At 40.0% G+C, this 23,499-nt stretch overlaps 1 protein-coding gene across 4 annotated transcripts in view; it reads left to right on the top strand.

Annotated features, from left to right (window-relative positions):
* The first annotated feature begins 3,198 nt into the window (after nt 1-3,198).
* The window catches only part of elavl2 (ELAV like neuron-specific RNA binding protein 2), a 32,065-nt gene continuing 11,764 nt past the window's right edge, over nt 3,199-23,499 (top strand). Inside the window, exons 1-3 of one of the 4 annotated variants that reach the window (XM_069705075.1) lie at nt 3,199-3,657; nt 17,018-17,108; nt 18,231-18,471. In XM_069705075.1, coding sequence (XP_069561176.1) covers nt 17,037-17,108; nt 18,231-18,471 — 313 coding nt within the window. In that variant the 5' untranslated portion in view covers nt 3,199-3,657; nt 17,018-17,036. Of the gene's footprint in view, nt 3,658-17,017; nt 17,109-18,227; nt 18,472-23,499 lie in introns of all 4 variants that reach the window. The other 3 variants (XM_069705076.1, XM_069705074.1, XM_069705077.1) reach the window with 3 other exon arrangements.

Below are 23,499 nucleotides of genomic sequence, written 5' to 3'. Positions count from 1 at the left end.
TTGATTTTGATGATTTTCTTTCACCTTAAAATGTTTAAGAAAAAAGAAATCATCAAAAGCAACTTTCTAAATGGTATTTCTAGGCTTTACATCTTGAAGATGTGCAGATTGTGCACATTTTAAGGAGCACGAACCAAAAAAAAGTGTCCCTGTGTCCAATGTTCTTGACTGATTTTCAGTTAATGGTGCTTTGATTTGCTAGTTCCAATTACTAGAAATGTATGAATTATTTTGTTTTGTACTAACAGGAAACGATGCACGCCCGCTGACGTCGTTCATGTTGTCACTGCTTTCAACTGTATGGAGTAATTTGCTTTCTAATATATTTATCTTACAGTTTAGAGCTGCCGCCAAAGCTGTCAGACCGCCGGCCGACACCTTTTACCTATTTTCCAGCTGTGAGTAGCTCTTCCTTACAACACCAGTTGCTATTTACTGACGGTTTCATACATCATGTGGATTCCTCTGCTCGCCCCTCCGTTTTCTTTATGCAACCTCAGCGTCCATTTAAAACACTTTGAAATATGATGTTTTTAATACACGTGAACAAAAAAGTCTCCCCATCAGCGGACTACAAATTAACGCACAGAAGTAGCGCATAACATCTAAGAATTGTGAGACATCGCTGCACATTTTAATTCACGAAATTCAGTGTTGTGTGTTTGATTTTTGACTTCCTCATCTCCAGTTCTGCAACGTATTGTTTGAACACAGCAAAATTCCCCTGTGGCATTGAAATAAATTCCTTAGCTTTCCAAGCTTGTACTCAATGATTGGTTGATTTCAAACGACAACCCGAGAGGTTCTTGAAAGTGTTTACTTTTTTAGAATTGAATAAAAAAACACTCATGCGTACAAGTTTGCACGAGATCTCGTGTTTTTGTTTGTTTGTTTGTTTGTGCTTTAGATCGTTTATGTAACGCCAGCGTGAAAAAGAGTTTTTATGAGAGTATTTTGACACGTATCCGATGAAAGCAGTGATTCAGGTGTTATTTTAATGGCTCGCAGATGAGTGCTTAGTTGTGGTCTTTGTGTTATATTTGCTGAGGTTGGGGGTGTAAACTAAAAAGGCGTTGTATTCAGATCCTTAATTTAAAAGTAACAATGGGAAAAAAAATACTCCGTTACAAGTGAACGTCCTGCGTGAAAAATACTCGACTTAATGTCCTTTTTGGTCCCATCTGACTGACATATTATTATACATGATATTAGATCATTAATACTGAAGCGTCGGCATCACTGTTGTAGCTGCTGGTAGTTTGAGAGGTCATCGGATGATTACTGGGAGAGGACACACACAAAAAAAACAACATAATTGTTTTCTGTTTATGGACTTTTTCCTCTGACGTTGGATCATTTCAACATTTTTGAAATTAAACCATGCGAGAAGTTCAGAGGTAAAAAAACAACAACTAAAAAAACCCACTTTGGTGGAGCTGTTAACTCGTAGACATTTGAATTGTGACCCCGACTACACAGGTTTTTGTAAGATGTCAGAAGCCAAAAAGGTTGGAAACCACTGGTTTTAATATGTAACGATGTGTTGTATTTGAAAAGATTAGTATATTATCTATCGTGTCAAATCTTCATTTAGAAAACAACTGTCAAGTAAATGTAGTGGAGGATGGAAAATACAACATCTCCCTCTGAAATATGGTGAAGTAGAAGTATAAAGTAGCATCAAGTAGTGTGCAGTACCTCAATACTGTTTATACAGTAGAAGTACAGTACTTGAATGAATGTACTTAGTTACTTCCCACCAGCTTTTACATCCATAAGGACGTCTAGCCATGATCTCAGATTACTCTTAGCAGAATGGTTGTCTATAACTTGAGATTTTAAATTGTTTGTGCATCTTTCAAATATGACTAAAAGTCTGCCGCAGCAGCTGATGATACAGATTTTTCCGTGCAGAACTTTGTTTTTACACCGTTTATTTAACGACTGGGTATTTGTGTCTTTTCAATTAGTCCTTAAAACACTAGAGAAATTGTTGTCTGGCGTTTGCATACATCTGAATATCCGTGTGTGTTTGTCGGACAATATTTTGAGATGTCATTGCCTGGTTGAATTTACTCCGATACGGGTACTGTAGTGTTGAATTAACTGCAGCTGTGTGCTGCTGCCTGTGTCAGAAAGACACCTTCCACTCCTGTAAGCACCGCTCTCCCCATTCATTTATATGTATGCCAACCTAACTGTTGCTCCACCCTCCGAAAGTCGACAAAAAAAAAAAGATGTGCATGGGATGACTCTCTGCTGTTAGCCCGTGCTTTCCAATCCTCTGCTGTAACATTACTGAGCTCTATTGTAATGTCAGGGGAGCCCAAATTAACGCCCACCTTTGTTTGTAACCTGGAGGTTGAATACTGAGGGCTGATCATTGACTGTAGGTCTCTGAGGCAGACAGAGGGAGGCATGGACTGCTGGGCAGCATTAACGGGGCACCGTGCTGGAGAACTGCGCTGTCCGAGGTGCTGAAACGCTGCAAAGATTTGCTTTCCGTGCCCGTACGGACAAAACAAAAGAAATCAGACGCTGATTTCAAATATATTGTCCTGACAAAATGATGATGCGAGAGTACTGAAATGGCGCAGACAGTGGGGAGGCATGATGTAGCGCAAAAACACGGGGGGGGGAGAGGGGGAGAGAGGAGGGGAGACTGGGGGGGGGGGGGGAGGTGATCGCGGTTGGCCCTTAAGGATAACGTCTCAGTTGTTTTATTGTCTCCGACTGACATTGAATAAAGCCTCCAGTTAGAAAAACGAGCGATTTCCAACACGTGAACGCAACACGGAATGACTTGGGAGAGGGTCGCCTTTTTTTTTTTTTTTTTCTTTCTTCTTTTTATTTTTCCTTTCCTCGGATGATGGTGACAGCGTGTCGTAAATCAAATGTGTAGGTTTAAAAAATATATATATATATATACGTGTATGTACGGTACTCTGAAGCCGTGGTGTTATTCCCGCCCGCTGGGCTTGCCCATGTCTTCGGCAAGGCGATGTTTGACTTCAAATGCCATATTTAGAGAAAAAAAACCCCGCTCGGTCGCTTTGAGTGACTGGGGCGAGGACGAATGGCATCTTGTGATCTGGAGGAGACGGCCGAGCCCGACGAGGACCGCGTTAGAGCCAATAGCGTCGAAGAGCTCGCGTGTGCATGAGCGGTGGATGGAGCCACCCTGCGTATACTTCCGCGTCCAATGCATGTTCATGTGTAGGTTGAATGGATGAAACGGGGAGTGCGGAGAGGTATAGGCATGCTGTGATACGGCCCTATATATATGCCGGCAGGACTATCTTCCTTTTAAAGACAACCTCCTCCTTGCATTGGTTTCCACTCAGTGATGTCGCGTATTTGTGTGGCGCACCTGTAAAGAGCGAGACGGGCAGAAGCCGGCTTTTTTAATGATTTGATTCCTTTTCTTTCTTCTGTTCTTTTTTTCCTTTTACTTCATGCATTTGCTGAAAGGAAATCATTTCTGTGTTTTGATTTAATAAATATTTCATTTCCTCATTTTATCTTGTTTGTGTTGGCTTTTATGTTTCCAAGTTTGATCTAAGAGAGCGGAATTCATCCTTTTACGCGCTATTGGCCAGGTGTTTCATTCAGAGATTGTTTGCCTAAGGACGTCCCTAACTTTCATTTATAGAAACGGTAAGATATTTTTTCCACATTTGCTCATTCACCTGAAACCTTGTTAAATCGACATTGTAGCCTGTTTCGATTCTTTTGAGGACAGTGTGCAAGAGCAGACCGGTCACTGTAGTCTCATTTTATTGCATGGATAGGAAAGTCACCGTGATGCATTCGTGTTTCAACTGACGGCTGATTTTCCAACTCTGAATTGCGGTGCTTTGCCATATGAGAGACTTACAATAGGCTATGTGCGCACATGGGTAAAAAAAAAAAAAAAAAAAAAAAATCAGACATGGACGGGCGCATTATTGCTCTGGTGTGTAGAAATATAGGCCTTGGTGAAACGTGGGACCCTGTACAGTAGTCGGATATTTTTTTTACCGCATTTAACGGAAATAATAGGCTATGTTATTACGTTGGGCAATATTGGACTGGCAGCACCGTTTTATATGCAGCGTTTCATGGCAGTGGTTGAAGAATGGGCGCAGTAAATAAAACACATTTCATCTATTTGATTTTCAATCTGAGCTCTAAACTTGCATTTAATTCCGATTTAAAAAAAAAAAAAAAAAAAAAAACCATGGCCACGTACAAATGGGGATTTAGATTTACAGCCAGTCCCAGTCGGGGTACCACTTCTTCAGTTTAAATGTAAAATAGCCCATAGGGCTGCAGATTTACTCTAAAAAAAGGAGTAATACCGGGCTATATAGGTTAAGTGCAGCCTGCGTGTTGTGCTACTTAAGAGTTGCTGGATGAAGTTCTGCTGTCACGAGCATATTTCTATGCTATTTCTGAATTTCCGTGTAGGTATAATTTATAATGTGTGCACAAGCTTATCCTTCCTGTTCTAAGAAGGAGAACAACAACAACAAAAAAAATCATAATGTTGATTTAGAGGCTGTCCTTTTTCCATGTCAAAGGACACGAATCAGCATTTTGATTATTGTATAACCTGCGTATAATTCCACACGTGTGTGTAAAAAAACAACAACAACCAAAAAAACAGCTGATGATGAAATCTGAAATAGAAAATGCTGTTATAGTTCTGCCACAATTGGAGAAGATCCCCATTTCTAACGTGTCTGGGTTGTTTCCCCCCCCCCCTGACTACTCGTGGGACCCTGGTGGTGCAGCTTTCAGGGACCTCTGCTAAAAGCTGCCCCCCTTCCCTCCTCCTCCTCCTCCTCCTCCCCCCTGTTGTGCTTTATGTTTTTTTTTTTTCCTTTGCTCCGTCAACGCGTCTGCACCTGCAGCAAATCAATTAGTTAGTAGTTTATTTCCGGGTTAAACACGGGGTCTCCCGCTGATTGGCCCGAGCCGGCTGATTAGTTTACTTTGGATGGCAGCGTTCCCGCCACCGCCCCTAATACCGCTGCGCAAAAAAAAAAAAAAACCCCACTGCGACTGAAAGTTTGACCGTCCCACGCTTTACACCAATAAATACCCGCAGCGGCGTTACGACACCTCAAGGTAAGACACCTCGAAGGAATAGTGTTAAAAAAAAATAATAATAATAAAAAAAAATGCCGTCGAAAAATGAACGTAGAAGAAAGAAGGAAGAAAACAAAACGTCGCGTTAAGCTAGCAAAAGCCCCTCCAAAAACAAACAAACAAACAAACAAAACAAAAAAACACCGAGCAGGACGCAGCGCGCCGCTCCGGAACCTCATTGGAAATACTTCGTGTTTTAACTTGGCTTGACGTTGGTCCGGTGTTGGCTAAGTTAAAAGCCGCTAAAACTTCGTCGCCGAGCGAATAACTAAATCCGGGGCGGTTCGGCTTCGATATCTGAGACGTTAAAACTTTAAACAAACCAAAAAAAAGTTCGGCGTCAAGTCCCGAGTCCGACCCGCGACAACCGCGCGCGTAAAACCTTAATTGAAATTAGCACCGAAGTTGGAAACTTTTAAACGGAAGATTTCACGCTTAAAATGTGAAGTTAATTTCTTTTTTTTTTTTTTTTTTTTTTTCCGGTAGAAGTAAATAAACGTTCAAAGGAGGGAGGAGGGAGGGAGGGGGGGGGCTCTTTATTCTCATTTTGGGGGATTTTTCAGCTGGCCTCCGTTTGCGCAGTTTGGCCGCTGCAGCGCAGGTGTGGCAGATGAGCCAATTAGACATGGCAGCTCTCCGCTCTGCCCCCCTCCCTCCCTTCCTCCACCGGCTTCACCTTGTGCTTCACCTCATTAGAAATGCCTCGCCTTTACCTTTTTATTTTTCATAACAATGGATGTAATTTTTTAAAAAAAACCTTTTTTTTTTTTCCCTCCCCCACTTTGCTTTGAACAAAATAGCAGGGTTTAATCTCTTGCAGCGGTTATTGCCAGTGACGTCAAAATACTTTGCTGTAATCTCATCAGTACCTAAATTAACACTACAGAAATGAGCTCAATATTTGTTTAGGCTGTGAATTTGTTCGCTGTGTATACACTATTACTGTTCTACTAATAGTGAGGGTTTTGTATCACCCAGTAAATGAAACTGTATTTGCCTTTGTGGTGTGTGATAATTGACAGTAATGGTTGCAGTTTTAATTTACCGCCTGATCTCGTAGCAGGTGATGCCATTACCCATGCCAGTTATCCTCAGGAAAGATGTTTTTTTTTTTTTTTTTAGAGAGAGAGATAATTCAGCTCCCAAGTAAAGAGGCGGTGTGTTGTTCGTTGTAGTTTCAGACCTCAAAAGAGCTGCTCGTGTTTGTCGAGACTGTAATCTGCAGTATAAAGAAAGGTGTTTATTTGCGTTCTTGGTTTTGTACGCGTTTACGGTTGTTGAATATTTGAGGGACTCTGTTGAAGCCGCAGGGGTAGTCAGCGGTGAGGGATCCTCGGTCGGTCGGTCGGTTGTGGAAAGATTACATATCGTGGAGTCAGCAGCTGAGAGCCAGACAGGTTAATTCGCCAGGATATTATCCAAGTAAGGGACATCTGTGGATAAAGGCGGACAGGAAAAGGAATGGTTGTTTTAAAACGCAGAGCGAAGATGCCTGGTGCTCTTAGATTGATCATATTGTACGAGTAATGTGATTAACAGATGAGTAATGCTGATAAAGTAGTTGTCTGTGTGGTCTTTTTGTCAAATCACCTGATTAAATATGCGGTGGGGGATTTAAAATATAATTGCATTTTTATTCAGAGGTGCCACCCTAATCATTTATTTTGTTTCTGGTATTTTATGGTTTTAGGAGCACTATCAGTTAGGTAATGATAGTAGGACATCTTTCCATTCATCTCAGTAATGTTGAGAGCACAAGAGATCCTGATATAAATGAAGTGTCACTGCAGAGCTGTTCGCAAGTATGTAACGTATATATATAAAAATATATATATATATATATATGCTGCTTTTAGGCATTTTTTTCCTTCCTCTCTGTTCATGCAACGTCTACAGTTTCAACAACCTCTGTGCTCCTGAGAAGGACAAGAGATGAGAGCGGTTGTCTTTATGTATTATTGAGCCCCCACGTTAGCCTTTCTAAATAAAGGCTGCTGACAGAGTGACTAAAATGCAGGACAGTGAGTGAACTTCCACAGGCCACTCATCACTGTGCTCTCTACAGCAATGCGTGCTGCTGTCAGAATTGGGTTAGTATACAGTGGGTGGCTTTAGCAGCAACAACAACAACAAAAAAAGAAGCAATTTTCCCCCCATTGTCCTCCTTAAACGTCCATCCCATCCCCCTTTCTTCTCTCCGTGGCCTCGCCCTCAGCTCCCCTCGATGCGGTTGAGCTAGTCGGGGCTCTGTGGATGTTGCACAGGACCGTTTTCATTTATTGTCTGTTGGCCACAGGGTGGCCCTCCCTCTGCATGTGTGGGTCATTACTGGAGGCCAGCAATGCATTGCCCTTGAACCTTGTCACTGCATCACAGCAGCTTTTAAAGATAGCCACGTCTCATGCTCTTAAAGGTGTTGTGGTGTTCAGCGTGGTTTGTTCCTGTATGAGTGTGCAGACCTGCGATCAGCAGCGATGGTATAAATATACTCGGTGCCGTTTAAGCCTCCCTAGACATTTATTCCTAATATCCGCAGATTGGATGTCTGAAACCAAAATGTTTTTGTTTGTGAATTGTAAAATCCTCCAAAATAAGTTTTAGGAGATTAAGACCTTCAGATGAAAATGATGAAATAGCTGAGATGTAAATGTGTCAAATTGTCAAAAACACTACATTCAACATCAAATACAATTTTGTTTAAATACTAATCAGCACCTCTGAATTGGCACTGATGTAGTCCTAATATTGTTGTGTATTAAACAGTTGCAGGGAACTGAAAGAGAGACTTTTTCTTCTGACGATATACTTTCAAGAAATAACAGAAAATGGTGACGGATGAGCAAATATGAAGAATCACATGTAATGACAAATTGATGTTGGTGCATTGCTTCTCTAACAGCATCAAGCCAGAAAGAATAAAACGCCTCTGGTCAAGTCAATATTGATGAACATGAGTTGCAGTCTCATGAGCAATACAATCCACCCAACTGACTTTATTTCAGGCGAGCTCTGTAGTAGTATTGTTTTTTTTTCAAAGATTTTATTCTCCCAACATTGCTGGATTATTCCCCCCCCCCCAAAAGTGTCGGGGAGAAATCCTGCACTTCTACTTCGGAGGCAGACTGCCAATTATAACCCAGAATTGCATCACTTTTCAGTATTATTCTGACATGCTCTGGTTAGCATGAGGGAATTGCTGCATAACTACCCTGTTCTCATCCCAATGTAGCCGTGCATCATCAGGACGAACTTCGTCAAAGTATTAAGAGTCCATCTTTTATAGAAACATTTTTTTTTTTTTACTCGTCTTTAAATGTTAAGCTGAAGTAACAGCTGACTTGCAAGTAAGAGCGGCAGGGCAAAGATAAAACGGTGCACTGTGCAGAGTTTTGATACGTGGACTACCGAGAGACAAACCTAAGAGACCGTGTGTGTGATGCAAATGTACAATCGGTGTTGCCATATCAGCAAATTAAGTTGATTTGCAGAGTTCAGTGGACCAGGTAGATACTGAGCTTTTATGGCACCGACCGAATCGCTTCAATACCTCCTAATATAAAAAGATCATGTCGTGCCATTCAGTACCAACATTTTTACACCCACGCTACATCCCCACTAATACGTTATGATCTTTAAAATTCATATGTTTTGCTCCTTTTGCGCAGGAATAAATCCCAACACAGACTCAAGTGAGCCAATTCAGCGCTTCCCATAGATATTCTCTGCTTGGGTGACCTGCCCAGGTACAAATCACTGTTTCTACTTAAGTAAATCTCACTTTAGGGCACCTTATTTCATGCTTGTCGAGCTGATCTTTGACCACACACCTGTCTGAGATCTGTCTGCTGCACAAACTCTGGGGACTGGAAGAATCTGTATGCAGCTGGCTAGCTAGCATCAATCAATAGCATGCATGTGAGGCGTTTAGGGGACATCTGTAAATTGGAGCTACAAAACAAAACAAAAAAACGAGGTTGCACTCTCTTTCCTCTAAACGCATGAAATCTAAAGATTTGTACCGTAATGTTGAATGTAGTTTTTTTGTTTTTGTTCAGATGGATTTGATAAAATTGGTATTGTGAAAAGTGTTATTCACCAAGTCACAGCAGCAGGATTGAAAAATAAACTCGTTCCTGTTTAAAAATAATTTGAGGTACACTTGATACAACTGCGTGAAAACCCCATTCAGTTCGCATGAAAATAAAGTTGACTGACTTTGAGCAAAAAGATAACTTGACTAATAGTTAATTTTATAATCGCGCCTTGTATTTGTTTCATCAGGGTACAAATAGTCGGGACCGTTTGGCAGTGTTGTCTGTTCTAGCATTTGCCTTTTGTACACTTAGCGTGTGGGTAGACTAGTCACATCTGTGTTTTCAGCTGGGATATTTTGAACCGTTACTTGTGGGCTTTTAGTTTTCAAGGACAGGTTGTGCATGTCAGCGTGTGCACTCTGGAGTTCTGTGCTCTGCAGCTTGTCACGCATACTTGGTCAATTTAATCCTCCAAGGAGGTAGTAGCAGAGATTCGTGCCTCCTCGCTTTAAGTGCTCAGTGTCACATCAGTACATGCTCATCTCACTTGGCTTCAGGTTCGAGTTTAAAAAAAAGTTCTACAGTCAGTCGGGTCCGGAAATGAGCTAATGTCAAAATCTTAAAGCTTCGTCCCGCTGCAACTTTTCCCTCCATTAATGTTGTGTTTCTCACGACAGATCTAAAAGAAGCTATTTACCCAGCGCAGCTTTTTATATAATTCCTGAAATTGACGAATTAAGATATCTGTCTGCCCCTTCGAGGCAGAGGGAGGACAAGGAAGTCCAACCACAAGTGTACAGACTGACTGATGTGGAGTGCAGTGCTTTCAAGTATGGCAGTCACACAATGCTTCACGAATCAGACTCGCGTGTTTGATGGCCTTTACTGGTGGTGCTGTTAATTTAAACTAAAAGGACAGTCAAAGTATCCTGAAGTGGCCGTTGTGACTCGTACACGTCGACTGGACTGATTTTAATTTGGTGCTGAAAGAGGCTCTGTATTCATAGTTTTAGGCAACGTTTGTTGTAATGACACAAATCAGGATCAGGGCTGCAGCCAGGAATTATTTTCATGATGTGTTGAGTTGTTTTCTGATTAATCTGTTAATTTAGTACATAGACCGGGAGATAGCTGAGAAAAATGGCTTGTCACGCTTCCTGGGACCTTGTGTGAAATCATCACATTGTTTGAATTGTCTGACTAAAAGTTCAAACCTCAACAATATTTACTTTAAAATAATTCAAATGCATAACATCACATTAGAGCCATTGAACAGGCACCGGTCTTCTCAAAATAACCTACATTTTTAATTCATGATAAAAAACGGTTTCATAATCATTTTCTTCAGATTTGCCAATCGACTAATTGTTTTCGGGATGCAGGTACGAGATGTTCGCGGGTTGTGATCGATTAAGCATCAGTTGATTTTTTTTTCAGCAGTACCTCAGCTGAATTTGATCAGCTGTGAAATCTTGCTCCCAACCACCCCCTCAAAGTCACTTTTCCATGTAATTAATTAGCACAATCAGTGAGCTGCTAAAACAGAGCCAGCACTACCAGCTTCAGAGGTGGAAGGATGACACATGGCTAAGACGAAAAACAAAATGTGACCGCTTGAATATAAAGCAAAGCCTCGTCTTTGTGACCAGATTTTGAACGTGACTTGCACTTTTTGCGTTACGTCATGGTAACGGTATAGAAGTCGGCAGCCTTTGCTGTATTTGAATTGCCAATTCCTGCACTTTTCCCCACGGCGCCACTGTCTGCGGAGCCTTTTCTCCCCCTTGCGAGAATGCTGTTGGAGCTGAACGTACCAACAACTAAACACGCTCCACTTTAATGAGTCCTAAAAGGCAGCCTGCACAGTGGATGGGTTTTTATCTTAGCAACGATGGGAAAACAAACAAAAAAAAGAACCTTGTGGTCTTTATCTGGGCCTGGTTTCTGATGAAAACGGTGAGGCATGGCCTCTCGGGGAACAAGATGCCTGCACTAAGAGGAGTCTGCTGGCTGGCTGCACACACGGAAAGACTTGACTCCAATTTTTGGGGGGGAACGGCGTCTTGCCAAGCTCCCTGTTGCAAGTGTTTATCTAATGAAATATTCCTTGCCTCGTGGCACTATCTCAAGTGGGACAATAGCCAGTGTTTGAGCTTTGTACTTAGAATAAAAGGTGAAACACATGAAATGGAGATTGAAGTAAGTCAATTTCTCCAGCAACAATATGTTCTGTTGTGGCCTGTGTTTCTCTGTCACTGTGGATGTGGTGGAGGCGGCTCGTGGAGCAGATCGCTGCTTAGAATTGCAATTTTTGGCGAATGGAAAAACTTTGGCTGAATATCACGTACAGTATGTTTTTTTTTGTTGTTTTTTTTTTTTTAGATGTCTGTCCTTGTGCCCTTTCAGTCATGTTAACAAAATGGCAAAAAAAAGTTTTGCAGTCCTCGACTGGTTTCACTTTGAGACAAATAACAGATGGAAAGAGCAGCAGGAGGGTTAAGTTGACCGGTGAAGCTCTGAACTCCAGCCTTCTGCGACTGGAACGCTTGCCGTGTATTCGGTGTCATGTTGACTGTACTTTGCCACAGTTGGTAGTCCTTTTAATCCAATGGCAAACTTTCGTACGATCTATAGGACGTAAGGATGTTGTGGACCTAAAGCGAATATCCTTGGAACTTGTGTATAGACTAAAATCTTTTAGTCAGTTTTAGGAATAGCAAGAATCAAATACTAGCTGTATAATGGCATATCATGGTTGTTGTTTGATATAATTTATAACAGTGTAATATAGTCCATTGCCTTTTTTTCCCCTTTGATAGGGAAACAATATTGATATATTCACATTTAAGTTTCTGTTGTCTGGAGTAGAACAAGATTTAAACAAAAACTGCATCCTAGTCTTCTTTACGTGTAGTGAGAGTAGTCTATGCAGTGTTGAACCGTTCAACATATCTCTGTAGTACTTAATATAACACTACTGCTGTTAATATTCTCCGTATGGAGCATTTTAGAGCCCGATCGATTTATCGATTGGCCAATAATTTCATTGGCAGATGTGGGCCTATCAGATTTATCCATGTGCATACTTGTTCAATATGAAGTCAATGTATAAATCAGATGGTTTTTTTTGCTTGCTGATATTGATGTCTTTCCCAAAAATCCAGTATCGTTATGTCTCTGGAACATCTCCAGTAACTGAGTCTGAGATTATGAGGGACGTTAATGATGAATTGAAGAATAATTTGCATCCCCGGGACATAATATCCTCAGGTTGTAGTTTCCTATTTGAGAGAGTGGTAGTGGACAATATGGATAAAGTCTTCTGTTTTGTAATGGGTATTTTTATATCACAACTTTGTGATAGAGTAAATGTTCTGGAAAATCAATTGAGAAACTTTTTATGGATGAAATAACAGGCACAAATATTTGCTTCTTTAAAAAAAAAAAGTATACCTTATCATCAAATCAAATCGCTGACAAATACGTATTCATCGCAATGATGCGAAGAATTTAATAAAATCCAATATTTAACTGGCTTCCACCATTGGTCATAACAGTTTGATGCACCCATAGATGGTAAATGCTACCTCAGTGTAAATACTATGGAATAAGTACTTAAATTTTTATCCCATCTCAGCAGCCACTGTTTAATATCGCAAAACCCTCTCAGATAGCATCATAGCTATCGTATTTATACCCCCCAAGGTTTAAATGTACTCAAACCACAATACGTGCCTGTAACCTGCAGCTCTCCATTTAACTAGTTTCCTACTACTTCTCCTTCTTGCAATATTTACAACACTGTGTACTGCATCAAAAAAAATCCAGGGAAAAAAACAGCAGTTGTTAGGCAAGACTTAACAGAAATAGTCTGTACACACCACAGATAGGATTGCTAATTGGTCACACACAGATCATCATGCACATCATTTATGAACCTCGCTCATCCACCACGCCTTCCTGGTTAAGCGTATTTCTTGCAGGTGAAGAGTCAACACAATCGGTGTCAAAAAGAAAAACGCCAGCGACGAGGTTCACTTTCAAAAATTGCTGAATTGGCAGTTTTTGAATATCCAGACAAGATTTTGATGCTTAGCTGTTGTTGATGTTTATAATAACTCGTGGGGTGACGAGATAGCTTTGTGAAGACGGATAACCGGTGTCATCTATGAGACTTGGCTTCACTGAGACGTGTGGTGAATTGTCGGTAACCGTACTGTGTCAAGAGCACTTCAAACTCGCCCTGAAAACACGGCTGTCTTTGAGACTTTCAATGTTGCCGTTCTCCAGTTCATCTGTCACGTCACAATCATGCACACTGCTGAGGGTTTTGTTTCTTCTTGTGAGTGAAATGTATAGGTCATGTGGGCAAGAGCTGTTTGCTGTGTGGCTGTATTTTCTATTTTTGCTTGGGTTATGCAGTCAGTGGGTTTTGACCTTGGATTAGGGACACGCCAGTGAATCAAATGACTCATGTATTTGTGCTTGTGCAATGCAACGTTGGTGCTGCAGTTTATGTTGAGTACATTATGAAGCCGGAAAATTATTATGGTAAGAATGGATGTATTATATAAATAAAACACATCTCCATATGAATGTCTTGTCCAACCTGCAAGCAATGTTGGCCTGAATGTCCAACTTCCACAGTAGGAAGTATTAACTTGGCATTTGCAGTCATCCTTACAATTTCACTGAAAAGAAATGTTGCATGTGATCAGTGCAGCATGTTCCTGGGAGAGATTTGGAATGATCATTTTTTTTCCAATTGTTTAAAATATTGAAAATAAAGACATGTTCACGAAGTTCACAGCCTGAACTGATGTCTTTTAAATAGCTTTTTTTTTTCGTCTTCTTTTCAATTTATGGTTAAAAAAAAAAAAAACATAACTCAAGGAACTTATTGAACCGTATGAAACACGAGCAGCAGTTCTGAATGACAAATTGAGTTATCACTGGCCTTAAGATGGAACAAGTCAGTCAGTAAGCACAGCTATTATGAAATGGCAAGCTGTTAAGTAGGGCTGCTACTGTACGGTGTATTTTTCCACGCGTGCCCTCAGTAATCTGAGCATCACGCCATTTTACACATGGATTCTGATCTGCCAAATATCTGGAAACAATGGGATGAGCATATTGTCTTTGACACGGGAGGATTTGAAATTTAGTTGATCATGCACTTTTGTGTGGCGGGTTTTGCACAGATTTCACTACTCTGACACGGCTGACTCAATTGAAGTACTGGCGAGAGTCCACTGTGATCTTGTCACAGTGGACTCAACAACAATGGGTACACACAAAAAAAAAAGTTAGCTTTTTTTTTAAATTTATTTTTTCCCTCTAACAGCTTGCTTGATACGAAGGATGCGAGGACAGTCAGGGTAGCTACAGTCAAATGAGGGGAAAGTAATCATCCAGTGATCAAAATCTAGATTGTCACATTGGACTGAGGAAAAACAAACTGCCTGAAAGTGAAAGCTGTCACATGTAGACGACCTGTCCCGAAGGCAGATTAGGCTTTTGGTCTGAATGCTCGGGGTGCGTTGATTAGTGCACTTCGTACTGGCACTTTTTTTTCTCTCTCTGCTTAGTTTAGTATAATGAGTGCATTTCAGTGTTCAATTCACAAGTCTGGATAACGTTTTGGAAATTGGAGGCATATTTTGATGCATATTGATAATATTACAGCTTGAAAAATGGTATTTGTAATAACACTAGTTAATTTGGTCTTATTGCTGTTAACTGTAAACATTTTTGTATATTTGTTAATTAAATTGACTTTACATCACTAACATGCAAATTAGCATGCAACATTGCCCAGTGTTACTTTCAAATGGGCTTTGGACTTTCAAAAATAGTTGACAGCACTGACTTCCATGCACCACGGACACTCTGCATCTGATGGTGGCAGTGTTGTAACACAATGAACAGAGAAAAGAAGTAAACAAAAAAAGAAAAGTCCTGTTTTTAAAAAAATGAAACCAATGTGCTCAAGATTGAATTTACTGTGAATACAAAAAAATGAAATGAAAGAAAATGTCAGTGGGGTTGAAAAGCTCCTTTTTTTTTTAATTTAGGTGTAAAAGGACACGTGTTTTCCAGATGGATGCATTTAGACATAAAACAGTGCAATCAAGAAGGCATACATAATTGAATCTATTAAATGCTTTCTGTGAACTCATAACAGAATTATAATGTTTAATTCAGACATCACCCCACTCTAAGGCAGAGTATGATACATTAACAAAAATTGCTATTGACTTCTTTTTCCCTGACTATGCACTAAGACGTATTGATCAGGTTTATTGGTTTTTACCTGTCAGCCTGACAGTTGCAATGCTGTTGTCATTGCTCGAGTAGAGAAAATCAATTTGCATTTGGGTTATGGCAGGTTGACATTTTCACTATATGCATCCAACAAAGTGAAAGAAATTGAAAAATAGGGTGTTACATGCTCAGTCATCTGAGGTATTTTTTATTTTTTTTTAACAAATTTGAAAAGCGGCCTGCAGCCTAAAAAACAAATCTGGTCTGTGTTTATCTCTAACTTTAAATTTACAGATGCAGGTAAAACATAATGTCTGTAGTACAGGAGAGTGACATGGTTAAAAAAAAAAAATGTGACATTTAAAATGTGCCTACCTTATTTTAGTTTAACATGGTGGTGCGCCTGTATGCTGCTTTTTTCTTTTACTAGCAATACACAGTTTGGTTATACAAGAAGTCCTTGTACAATTTCTCACTCTGGAAATTGATTAGCACAGGTGGAAGGTCTGTAAAAATGTAATAATTTCTTCTGATGCCTGGGGAGCGTTTTTATTGCAAGTGTGGCTACTATAAAAAAATGTCCTGTATAAAACACAATGAGAATTCTTGGTGTCGTGGTCAAATCAATACATTTTCTGTTAACGGCGTCGATGTGACCCGGATGTTAAATCTCCGTTATAAAATTTTAATTCATCCCTTTGATGGTTAACTGTAGTTGTTGCTATTGTGGCGCTCATATCAGAGCTGGCAGTGTTGGGAATGTGAATTTGGTTCACATGGTCGTGGTGAGCGCTCGTAGAATAATCTAACAGATTACTATGGTTTACTATTGTTTTAAAAATGATGGCATTTAATAGACGTTGAAAATGCCGTGGCATTTGAACCATTTGTTTCAGTGATTTAAGTCGGTTATAAGTCTTCGTTTCAGGCTCGTTTGCTGGTGAACTCTGGCGCTGTCTCACCTGAATTAATTAGTCGTAAGCGTTTAGTATTTCTTGGTAGGAGCATGTCGAGACAAAGTAAATTTGTAGATTATTTCACACTGTGTGTGTGTGTGTGTGTGTGTGTGTGTGTGTGTGTGTGTGTGTGTGTGTGTGTGTGTGTGTGTGTGTGTGTGTGTGTGTGTGTGTGTGAGCCCGGATGACAAATGCAGGAATGTGTCATCTTAATTTAAGCAGCAGCTCTGTTGCTGGATGTGAGCAGTCTTCACAGACCAATTGATTTGTGCTTTCCAATTTCAGTGAGCATCTTTGTGCGACACCCTCATCAATTTGACCAATTGCCGTTACTCATGCTTATTGTCCCCGTTGTTGTGGCCAGGTTTCTCTGTTGACTGAACACCCTACACTTCTTGGTTCTGCTTTTCTCTCCTTACTGTAGATGAATTGTGACTAAGTGAAACATCGCCTTTTGCTTCTCCCTGGTTTCAACCAATCTGCATGGACAGCCAGTTATAAAAAAAATATATAGCCTCTCTTTCTCCTCCCCCCACCCCCCCACCCCAACATTGACATGTGATCATCTCTGACTGTTGCTTTTGTTCTTGTTGATCTAACATGAAGTACTTTTTGTGTCCACATTTTCAGACGGCAACTCCAAACTAACATGGCAGTCAGACTGTGCGATGTGGCTTCTCTGCTTAGAAGTGGTTCGTGGGCGCCTGAGCCTTGGACTGGGGTCGGTGGCACTTTTTATTTTTGAAATCATTTGGGCAGAAGGCCCGCTTTTTGTTCTCAGTGCTCAGGCCATACCAATGATGTTAGCTCTCAGTCATATTCCCATGTTCAGTTCAAACTAAACTGTTTAATTTGGATTTCAGGCACATTTGGGGTTTGTGTATGAAAAGCTCCCAAGTTGTTAATGTTTGACTGTATTGGTGTGGTCTAAACCTGTCTGCCACTGTCTTCTCTGATATGTTTTATCTCATAGAATCACTTCAAAATGTCAAAATGTGATTTCCTTAAAAATAATATGGGGAGAATGGTGTGATTACACCGATCTGCTTTCTGCACATGGTGAATCTGTTAATTAAGGATGACTCTTCATGCATTAACTTGTTCCTGGTTACCTTAACTGATTTACGCTATTGTTCAGGGCCTGTTGTTTGATGGCTGCCAATTTGGTGCTGAAACAAAACGTCGTTTATTTTATTCCGAATGAAGTGTTTCACTTTGGTTGCCACATTTATCTTTGAAAGATATGTTTAAACATGCCACTTAGTAATGTCAATATTCTGAGCAATGGTTGAGCCTCTGACAATTTAATAGACCTCACATTTTTTATTTTTTTTTGTAGAAAGCCTCTTCTGTTTTCCCAGAAAGAAAAGCAGCAATTATGAATACTAGAGAGGGAATTCATTATGCAATTTAAATTTTTTTTACCAATTTAAACTTTTTTTTTTAATTTGTTTTTATTCATCCTGCTGGAGCAATATACAATGTAATATGTTAGATTTGGTAAGGTATGCAAAACTCACATTTGTGTAATTTATTGTTTGCCCAACATCCAGAATATTTTTGACAACCAGTACTTTTGATGCATTTCCTGAAGCTTGTTTGTCTGATGTCTTGTGTTGAGGTACAAATCCATTTTTAATTTGGTGCATCTGAGAATAAGCAGTAGAGTAGAAACAGTGTTTTAATGTGTGAAGAGCGTCCTTTTTTTTTTTTTTAACTGTTGGTAATGTGGTGCTTTTTATTTTTTGTTAGCATGTGGTTTTGACTTGATTTTTTTTTTTTTTATTATTTTTTTTATTTTATTTTATTTTCCTTTTCTTTTTCTTTTCTGTCTCTTTAGCAGGTAATTGCTGCCATGGAAACACAGCTGTCCAATGGGCCAACTTGCAACAACACAAGCAACGGTCCTTCAACAATGTCAAACAACTGCTCCTCACCTGTAGAGTCAGGGAGCATAGAGGACAGTAAAACTAACTTGATAGTCAACTATCTGCCTCAGAACATGACCCAGGAGGAGCTGAAGAGTTTGTTTGGGAGCATCGGAGAAATTGAGTCCTGTAAACTAGTTCGAGACAAAATAACAGGTAACGTAGACACGTTTGCATTGCTGCGGCTGGTTAACCCCTCGGGCCTTACCGATGCGTTGTGCTCTGAAATTATTGGTGGCAAATATGTGCATTTTTAATTGGATTTAGAACTTTCATATAAAATATATTTAATGTAAGCTGAAAGTAATGAAAGCAAATATTTTCCTTTGCATGTTAACGTGCATGTTGAACCTACATAATGTATCGGTGGGGCCCTTTGTAACAGTGTTGTCCATGCCATAAGCTTTTCTTTTGCATGCACAGTATATGATTTTCTTTCCGTACGTTTGAAGTCAAACGTCAAATGATGGACCTGGTTTACCCTCCAATAAATGCAGTGGCCGTCATTTTGAAAGTCCTCCTAATCTTTCCAGATCTCGGTATGGAGTGGAGAATAGCCGGCACATTACATTCTTCCCATAGTATTCACTATAAAACCTACAAGCAGTAGCATAAGGACTGATATTAATTGCTGTATACTGTGCTTCAGCGTGTGGAAATATAATATTTCCCAAAAAAACAGTCTCTCTGGGGACATTGCAGTTGGAGGACTTACAAATGATTTCGGGTTGTTTTAATGGCAGAGGCGCACACTGGCATGGCTTTTGTGACATGAGCTGGTCGATAATGGCTGAGGCTGCTGCTGTGTGTGTGTATATATATATTTTGTTTTCCTACTCATGGTTTGGAACAAGGTTATCGAGACCTTCCTCTCCATCTGCTGCTTATAACGCAGTGCAATGGTCAGGTGCATGAAGCCTCTCTGTGCCTGAGACCAAACACATCTGCTTCTTTTGCATTCGGTCCTAAAACATCAACAGTCCGTGTTGGGCGAGCAGATCTTTTCATTGTAATGATCCTGGAGGACGCGGACTGATCATAGATTGTCTTTATTCTGTGACTCCCAATGTCATCGCCTTCATTAAATTAACATGGAAGATGTGCACCCAGCCACATCTGGCTTTGAAATATTCATAATGTTAAATATTTCACACTGCTTATGTATAGCTGACCATTATTTGCAGGTCTATCTTTGCGGGATTGCTGCAGTTCCCTCGAGTCTGCTGTCTAAATGCTAAATGCTAAATAAATAAATAAATGCTGTCGAATGCTCTCAGTGTGTTGAGTTTAACCGTTTCTCTCCTTGCTTCTATAACAACACTGTGCTGCCTCTTTTTAAGCTTTCTCTGAAAAGCATTTCCATTATAAGTACATTTGTTGTAAAGATCTCCTTTTTAAAAGATAAAACTGAGTGTTGGCTCAATTGGAGTGGCACAGTGCTAGTGATCTACATACAAATTCAGAGCTTTTATATTTCACGTGTCTGGAAATAAATTGTAGTCGGGGGTAGACCACAAGCCAAGGGGGGTCTGTTTGCGGGGATGGAAGGCGCCGAGGCTCCTATTATGTATTTACTAAATTCAGACTTTTTGGATGCAGTGATGATGAAAATTGTCAAGTGCTAAGTCTGGCATGATAAAAAAATGCTCTCGTGTAGCCATGCATATAAAAACTGCATTTGATTGTTAATGTGTGAAATGGGCTGAGTTGAGTTGACAAGTGATCCTTGTTTAAAATCAGTGTTGAGCACAGCCTGCTTGGGTGATTGAACGTAAACAAGGCCGCCTGATAGGTTGCATATTTAGTCGAGCAAGTGTGAACGTAGCACTCCAAGTAATTCAAGAGCAAAGAGTTAAATGAAACGAGTTGTTTGAAATCGGCCTGACCTCGAGTGGAAATGATTGAGGCACCGTATAGGTCCTGACGCTGCATGCCTTCAACGTGGAGCAGTTGAAATGTAAATGGTGTTTCAGTACTTTGGCATAACTGCTTCTTCGTGGTTTGAGCAAGAAAACAAGGCAATCTGATGACTAGAATTTATAGACTACAGCTTAGAAATCAGGTTTGATCTTTTCCGTTATCACCTGTAATCAAAACAATCAAACGTTAATTGACGAAGAAAGCGTCGCCGATGCTGCGATCTGTATGCTGCCTGTTGCGTTATAAAAAACTGTCTATTCAAACAACATTAAACGCAGAGAAGATGTGTTTAACCAGGCTGGTTGACCTTGTAGATCTGCCCTCCCTTAAATGTTGATTTTCATTGTTGGCAGCAGCAAGTTGTTTACGAGGCTGTAAATAGTTGGTTCATGTTTTGTCAATTTACAAGTTCCGAGTCCATTAAATAGAATGAATCACTCACAAACATTATTCTTGTTCTTTTTGCTTGTTTTGACTCTGATAATGTGACATTAAAGTTAAACATGCAACAAGAAATTTACCAACTTGCGTTGACAACTTTGTGCAGTGAGAATTTGCAGTGCTCCAACAGATCCTATAATATTGAACCTAAAACGGGAAACCAGATTTCTATTCTACCCTAATTGAGTTCACGCTTGCCTTCAAATTCTTAGTGCCCACAGCCATTTACATTCTTCATGCTGCACACTTGTTGTGTCATTGAGCCTCAGTTTTGAGTTTTTGGTAACAGTTCAATTAGAATTTATATATTCTTTAATTTTGATGTTAGTTAATATATTCAAAGGAAGCTAAAACTTGTTTAAAGCAGCAAAAATAATTGCTTGCTTTTAGTGTTTTCCTATCCTTCCCTCAAACAGTACAGTAAATATGTCAGGTTTTTATTTGGCTTGCTCTTTGATTTAAGCTGCCATTGTAATTTCCGAACTTAATATTTAGTGGAATAAAAGCAGCTGTTAGATTTGTGCATGTCCACGCATCGCATCGCAGTCATGTCAGTGTTGGAAAGTTTTACACATCTATAAACAATGTATCTTTTAATTAGTATTATTTTGAGCATGTACCGTCATAACAGGAAGCCATTAATGTGAAGAATGAATTGTTTGCTTTGTTTTTAAACTCCTGTTAGATTGGATAAGGGATGACAGTTGCACCAGCAGATGTGGTCTGTTACGGCAAACTCTTAAAGGCTCTTGGTGTCAACAGCTACTTGATTTAAAGTAATTATTTTTATTTTGAAGAAATACAAATGCCAACTGGAGTGAGTGAGTTCTTAGCTCTCCAGCTGGCAGAAGATACTTGTCAAAGAGGACACTTAAGGAAGGCACATTTCTATTTAAGTAAATGTAAAAACATGTATACGTAGCCCCAGCTGGAATAAATTGAAGCTCACAAAAGTATTAATCCCTTCTGTCACTGCAGGAATTCATCAGCTATCATTTTGATTATACGCGCTGCAGTATGGATTGATAATGGATTTACAGTGATCTTTGCACATCAACAGAGTCTAACCAGCATACTATTAATACATTTAGCAGTTATAGTATTTCTTTAAAAAAAAAAAAAAAAATCCTTTTTAGCTGATAAAATCTTGAATTGGGGTGGGAAGAATTAGACCCTTAATGTTATTCAAAGCCTCCAAGTCATTTCTCAGGAATAGTGCTCTGATTTCAGCTCTACATTAAAAAAAAAAAAGCTTTCCCCTCCAGACTCTGTTGCTTTTGTCTCTCCTGTGGCCCTGTGGCGATGGATTTAAACCAGCCTACATCTGTGTACTGGTGCTACATCAGATGTTAAGTAATCACCAGAGAGATGCATGCTTCCTCTTTGCTTTAAATGTTCACTCTTTGGCTGCTGCCGCAGAAGCAGCTTTAGTCTTTTTGTGTCTTTTTCCTCCCACTATGGACCGTATATTGTCGTACTGGAAGCTGGGGTGCAGCTCTCGGCTTCAAAGCGTATCCCAGTACGTCTCCTCTGTTCTTTAATGAAAGCTAAATTTAGATATGACAGTGGATGTGGCAGATAGTGGACACGCCATAGGAAGGCGTCTCTATAAGGCTTGGCGTGCTCATGTGCAGCATGTGCCCTCCAGGTTTAAGTAAAAGTGTCATTTTCACCAGCTCATTTCAAAGGCTCGGCGTGTTTCTCCTGGCTATAACAGTCCCTGACATGCAAGGTGAAATTAAGTTTATGAACTTTACTTGATCACAGCAGAACAACCCGTGAGAGCAGTGACTCATGGTGCTAAGATGCATAAAACTAGTATGGATGAATATCAGTCGTTCAGCTGTGCAGAAGAGAAGACTTGACAGCAATGCTGCAAGCAGTATTTGACAGTAGGGTGTCTGTTTTTATTTTGTGTTTTTTTTTTTCCTTTTCTAATATAGTGTAACTATAGAAGAAATGAGGGTTCTGTATCTACCTCTACGTTGGAGTCACGCTTGGTGTTTGCTTTTTGGACAGCAGATAAACTACGAAATGCACTGACATTTTGTTTTTGAAAAATATCCACATTTGACTCATTAGCATATGAAATGCAATTAAAAAAAATTAAAAAAGAAGCCTATTAAGTCAAGTGCAACGTATTAATGTAAATTAGAGTCAGTAGTGCGATATCAGCTTTAGAGCTGTACGAAGTAACTCTGCCTTTCCAGCCATCCTGTTTGGATGAAACTTTATTGGAATTTTTACTGGGTAAAATTCAACCAAGAGCTTCCGCCGATAGACTTGGGCCCGAGTCAGCAACTATTACTTCATGTAAAGTTTTTGTTTTCACCCGATAGTCTGCTTTAACTTTGTGTGTTCACTTTTCTACCTTATTGTTACCCTAAGGAGAGGGATTACTCACTAGGACATATCAATTTCAAGTTTAAATATGTACATGCATCTATGAGCGGCTTCATGCTTACGTTTAGTTTAAACTCCACACCGTGTCGGCAATGAAGGTTCTTGCCGTACAGGAAGGCAGATTTAAACGTGCGGTACGAGTATACGTACAAAAAATGTCATCAAATTTGCACACTGTCTGCGTAGCTCTGAAAGCTAACCCGAACAGCATTGGATGGATAACAGCTGGTGCACTGCCGGGAGTTTCTGGGTAGAGATTGTTACTGCGGGAGTGCGTGTACGTAGGCCTCGATAGACTGTTTTATGAGGGTGATTGTTTGGATCCCTGAACAAGTCTCACGCCGAATATGTGAATAATTGATATCCAATTTGTGTATTGTGACGATATCTAAACCGTTTACAGTATGTCATTTGCTCGTG

Source organism: Brachyistius frenatus, unplaced genomic scaffold, assembly GCF_029030835.1.
Source record: "Brachyistius frenatus isolate BFR_SWC_R1_liver_20210118 unplaced genomic scaffold, ASM2903083v1 Contig_54, whole genome shotgun sequence".
NCBI lineage: Eukaryota > Metazoa > Chordata > Actinopteri > Embiotocidae > Brachyistius > Brachyistius frenatus.
Note: the sequence above shows the minus strand (reverse complement) of the source record. Positions and strands in the feature narration are given on the sequence as shown.